This window comes from Rutidosis leptorrhynchoides, chromosome 10 (genome assembly GCF_046630445.1).
Source record: "Rutidosis leptorrhynchoides isolate AG116_Rl617_1_P2 chromosome 10, CSIRO_AGI_Rlap_v1, whole genome shotgun sequence".
In the NCBI taxonomy this organism is placed as follows: Eukaryota; Viridiplantae; Streptophyta; class Magnoliopsida; order Asterales; family Asteraceae; genus Rutidosis; species Rutidosis leptorrhynchoides.
The window spans coordinates 91,313,683-91,319,773 of NC_092342.1; the positions used below are offsets into that span (position 1 = coordinate 91,313,683).

At 32.6% G+C, this 6,091-nt stretch overlaps 1 protein-coding gene across 1 annotated transcript; it reads left to right on the forward strand.

Annotated features, from left to right (window-relative positions):
• The first annotated feature begins 3,086 nt into the window (after positions 1 to 3,086).
• LOC139870447 (uncharacterized protein At2g39790, mitochondrial-like) lies at positions 3,087 to 5,870 on the forward strand. Its single transcript, XM_071858253.1, has 3 exons — positions 3,087 to 3,348; positions 4,623 to 4,948; positions 5,615 to 5,870. The coding sequence occupies exons 1-3, from the start codon at positions 3,112 to 3,114 to the stop codon at positions 5,772 to 5,774; spliced, it is 723 nt and encodes a 240-aa protein (XP_071714354.1). The 5' UTR covers positions 3,087 to 3,111; the 3' UTR covers positions 5,775 to 5,870.
• The last annotated feature ends 221 nt before the right edge of the window (positions 5,871 to 6,091 follow it).

Consider the following 6,091-nt stretch of genomic DNA (forward strand, 5'->3'; position numbering starts at 1 on the left):
GGTTCGGTTTTTTCGGTTTTGAAATTCTAAAAATTAAAACCAAAAACCAAACAGAAACCAAATTCAAATATCAAAACCAAAACCAAAACCGAATCAAAAACCAAATTTAAATTCGGTTCGGTTTCAGTTAAAACCAAATTAACTTCCACATCGATTTTTTTTTTTTTTACTTTTTTCTCATGATATAAATAAACATTATATTATTAACTTTGTAAGTATCATACTAAAATCTATATATTTATTTAAAAGAGTGATTTAATTTGGTTACATGTCATTAGCTCCTTAAATATTGCATATTAAGCCAAGTCTAATTTCCACGTCACAATTATTTCTATATACCCTTATCAACCTTTTAAATCACATATTTACCCAAGTAAATTATATAATATCATATATACCCAATTTAAATACTAAAACTACTATATGTACCCATTTAATTTAAAAAATTTACAAAACTCAATTTTACACAATTTAATTCCTATTTCATCCCTACTCCTATTACGAATCTACGATTATCAGAAAAATTACAGACATTTGTTCATACACATATGTCCTATTATTATAGTATATTCATACACAAATTTGCTCATATAAAATCATAAGAAAAACTATCGAACAATTTTTAATACTAATTTTGAGGGAATGGTAATGTATTACTCTGTATTAGTAAAATTATACCATTACATAATTAGATTCAACCGATTTCTTAAATCTGATAGAACTCGAGCAATTTTTGTTGTTGCAACTACACGCAATATGAAATATATATGTATTTTATAGTCCCGTTTTGTCAACGAAACATACTAACATACTAGAAATGCGTCCCTTTTTAAGAGCTTTCAGCGATCGTCCGAGCACATTGAAAACGGTGATACATGGACGGTTTTGTTTCTAAGAACAACCATTAATTAAAGATTTGTTAATTTGTTTATTGTAATTAAAATGAAAAGAATTGAGACGCGGGGAGTACATAATTTGTTTGTGGAGATATAACGTCAAAGAAGAAATTGATACAAAATTTATTTATTGGAGAGAAGGTTGTAAAAGAGTGGTTTATAAATCTGCATCATAAAATATATGTATGTTCATTCTCTAACCTCTAAAGTATGAACTTGACTGACTGTACTTCTCTAACCTCTAAATTATGAACTTGGTTTCAACACTTCTTTGTCCATTCCATTTTAGTCTTATTGATTCTTCTGTGTTATTTGTAGTAGTCAAAATATGATGTAACATATTATTTGAAAGACACATTTAAAATATTTCAATGAATCAATAACAAAATGGGTAAATTTTGACCCTTTTGAACTGGTCAACTAATCAAATCCATTACCAGTTTATCTAAAGTTTCAAATAGTAATTGCTATGACTTATTGAAAATAGCGTACGGGCTCAAATTAACCACACTTAAGCTATCGGGTCGACATCCACTTAAACGCAACCACAAATATTGTTTGAAAATGTAGATCAAGCGTCAAAATGAAAATAAGTGACTTATTTAAAATGGATTTTAAGTAGCCGTGCAACGCACGGGCTCAAAACCTAGTAATATATATAATCGAAAATATATACAAATTTTAGAAAATAAAATAAGCTTATATAATATCATAATACAATACATTTTATATCAAAAAATAAACAAAACCAATACCAATAACAAACTAAAACTTTCTCTATTTTAGTCATAGTGTATACTTTCTAATAATAAACTGTTGTAAAGCAGTGTATATAAAGTTGATTGATTCAACGTGCACACACACATAAATTGAACTGAATAGCAAACCGACTTGAAATGATTACAGTTTTAAAAATGTGGAGTTAAAAGGAAAATTATGAAATTAAAGATTAAAATAGGATTTCAATCCAAGTAAACCGAATTTGTCTTAAATAGTTAAAATATCTATCCAAAATCGTTTCTCGTACATGTATACAATAATATAAATAACTTAAAATATTTATTTCATATTGTATAAATTGAATTTGGTTTTATATTCGGTTTTCGGTTAACTAAATTAAAAATTTTCAAAACCGAAAAACCGAGTTAAAATTCAGTTTCGGCTTTTCTCGATCCGAAAATCATTTTTCAAATTCGGTTTAATTTTTTTCGATTTGGTTTCGATTCGATATTCGGTTTAAATGGTTTCTAATGGTGTATCCTCTCGTATACACGCATAAAAGGCATAATGGTTGCATAAAAGTAGCATCAGGTAGGCTGGAAACAACAGTTTTGTGGAGTTAACCGTCCAGCGTTCTCCGCTGTACAGGCTGCCCCGTCATGCGTAAGCCCTGAAGGCCGCCTAGCGCGTAAGCCCTGGCCGGAGAACGCCACCTTCAGCGTAAATTTCGGATCACAAGTAACAGAACGTATCATCATCTGACACGTGTCCCCAAGCAATCTGGTGGATCTGACACTATAAATAGACCCCTTGGGTCGTCATTTTACACAGTTCAGACATTCTGACAACTTTGAGAGCTGAGACTTCACTTCTCTCTCTCTCTACTTTCTCTCACTAGAAGTCATCCGGCTAGCACTTTTACGCTCTACGGACGACAGATTGATTAAGCCACCCCACAAGTTTCTACACTTGTGATCCGGGTCTGCAGGGATTATTTTCCGAGGGTAAAAATCAATCGGCAACACTCCGCCCTCCTAAAGCTAGATTACTTATAGTATCTTGTTGGCACACTAAGCCTTACCTCATAAAGAAATAGATGTTAACAGTTTCAAACCAAATGGTGTACACCCCTACCACTTGCACACCTTCAAAGGTGTCTCTAAATATTATTCAACTGTTAATTTAAGCTTATAAAAGAATCACAATTTATTTTTTTAACCAAGTCCAAATTCAATTTCTCTCTATGCTTTTTAATATTTTTTTGAAAAGTTGCTCAAAACTAATGACGAATCTAAATTTAAACATGGATCATCCGTATTTATTATCTCCCTAAAATAAATCATAAGATTAAGCTTAAGTAACACTTAACTTCTTAATTCACGCATAGAAACTTTTTATTGTAATAAAATATGGAGTAACATAAATAAACCCCGAAAGAAGTCACCACTCACTCAGTGACACTCACCACCGCACCATAACCCTACCGGCGACCAAAATGGTTCTCCGGCTACTCGGACGTCCCGGCCGAATAACACGAACTTCCACATTCTCTTCTTCACAGTCTATTTATCGTCCTATAATAACAACAACAACAACAACCCCAATTCAACAATCATCTGCCAGAAATTATGCATCGGAATCGGAGATGCGTAAATCAGCTTTCGAAGACCGACTTCGTAGTCTCATTCGCAATGATGTCCTATACAAACTCCATACATCTCCTTTTACTCCGGTTTTCCTAATTTTCACCCTTTTTTTCATTTTCTCCTTTTATTTCATAAAATTTGATGTTTCTGTTTACAAGATGACTAATACACATACACATACACCCTGCATTTGTTTTTACAATAATAAAATAATGGTGTTATTATTATTTTTTATTTAATAATTTAACTTTAAAAAGAATACTTTCTTGAAAAATAAAAAAATTCATACAGTCACCTATATGCAAGGTCGTAAAAGTCGCGAGTAGGGGACGCATCGGTCGAGACCTAAAAAAGACGCGTCGGCTGAGTCAAGGACGCATCGGTCGTTGACCAACGTTGACTTTATTGATGATTTCTTAAATATATATTTATATATGTATAAAATAGTTGATGCTGTACCATAAATTTCTTAAATAAGAACTTGAATTTAAATACAATCAAACTTCAAACTTAATTAATGTTACCGAGTACATAATAAGTAAGGACACAAAGAAAAGAGCGGCCCAAAAAATGAAAACAAACCCTAATTTTAAAACATATCACATCTTGACGAAAATTTGAATGATTTTGACTGTTTTTGACCAACTTTGACCGTCTTTGACCGAACTTTTAGCTTTGACAGTCTTTTGGGACGGAGAACCCAAAAAAACGACGCATCGGCCGGCGCGTCGGTCAAGTCGGACGACTTTTACAACACTGCCTATATGCATTGTTGTAAAAAAACCCGATTACTTGCCGATTAATCCCCCATTAATCATTTTTAAGAGCAATCCGTTCCGATTTCCAAAAATACCGTTTAATTAAACGGTCAACATCAATTGATGGGTCAAAATCGAATTTAGTAATCAAAGTCGGTCAAAGTAAAAAATGGTTAATATTTTAACATGAATTTAAACTATAACTTTATAAGTTTTTGAGCAAAATAAATAATTTTAGACAATTATGCTAAAGTTTATTTTTATATTTATGATTTTTTCCTATATTTACACATAATTTTTAAAATTTAATATTTAAATGTATAAAGTACAATCCGATTAATCTCCGATTAATCCCCGAATCACCGATTAATCCTTTTAAAGTCTCGACCTATTAATCCCCGAATAACGAATTTTGCAACCTTGCCTATATGTTACACCTTTGTTCAATTGGCACTAGCACCTTATATACAAGTTCAATTTGGTCTTCTATGATCTGATTTGAGTCGCAAAACTTTACGCAAAAGTCTGCTACTAAGTGGAAACTTATGATAGTTAAAGTTTATGATATATGATATATACTTATTAGTGGGTATTTTGTGTAGCTTGTTCCAAAGTTCAAATCTCTTGCGGTTGACGAGAGGCCTACAGATCGGTGTATGAAATTGTACAAGAAATTTGGAGACAGTGAATCTATCATAATAGATACCTGGTTCCAGGCTAATGCCCCTCCTGCAAAAGATGGTGTTGTTACCACATATAACGGTTATGAGCCTTACCTTCCAATGATGACGTGTATCCATAAGAATGATGAAATTGGTGTTCTACAGTTTAGGTGTGACATATGGCCTAACAGAGTAGAGATTAAACAAGTTTTTATGCGTGACGAACATTGGTCGTATTGGAAACCGTATGCGGGTCCTCCATTTGAGTATGTTTTTATGCTCGTTATAATTATTGTAGTTTTTTACTTCCAATTTTGCCTTTCCAATCAAACCCACCCGGTAAGAGTCAAATAAGAGTCGGATGCTTGTGAAATACCTCTACCAAATACCCCCTATATGACAGGAACGAGACTATTGTTTGTACCTTAGAGGTGGTAAAATGGATAGGGTAGGTGGGTCGGGTAATGGGTCATTATTTGTGATCCTTTTGTAGGGGTTGAAATACCTGTCCAAAATTTGTGTTATGTAATTTACTAATTTATATGTCAAATATGAGTACTAAAGATGTATTGTTTCATTAATAATTTAAAATTATGAATGAGGTGGTATTAAGATCCTCGAAAACCTGCAATCTGTTCGACCCTATTACATTTTACAAACATTTGACACGTTAAAAGCAAGACATAGCCTGACTTGACCCATTTATAACAAGTAAATGGGTTGAACTTGCCACCTTCATATGATTGTAATAAGGTTTTATACCTGCTGGCTAGTTCATCCCAGTGAAAGTTCAACTGCTTGTAGGGTACATATCTTTATGGTTTCATTTCAATAAGCTTCTTTAAATGCAAATAATTGTTCTTCTCTGCAATACCAAGGTCAAATTGTCAATGCTTTCTATACCTAATATTTTGGTTTTTCGGTTATTTCAGTGAGCTGGATGATGAGCTACAGACTGCACTGTATGATTACCTGGAGACGAGGGGTATAAATGTTGAACTAGCGCACTTGTTACATAAATTGATGAAGCACAAGAGGAAGAACGAGTATATTCGATGGATGGTAGATGTCGATTATTTTTTAGCTCGGTAAAAGTAAGCTTGGATGGACTCACTTCAATATAGGCTGCTGCTAACGGTTAACTGATTACCCTAATACATATTATATAACCCTAATCTATATTATATAACCTTAATCTATATCTATATCTATATCTATATTATGTCTAATATGACTTACCCTAAGAGGTATTTGTTGATTATCATGTTCATTTCAAACTGCACATCCTATCTCTGGCATATATTCATATATTGTTGAATTTGTGGTTACTTTGCAGCTTTTGTTTATCACCTTCAATCCAAAATACAGTATGAACTATGAAGTTAACATTTTATAATTTTGAGTGAGAA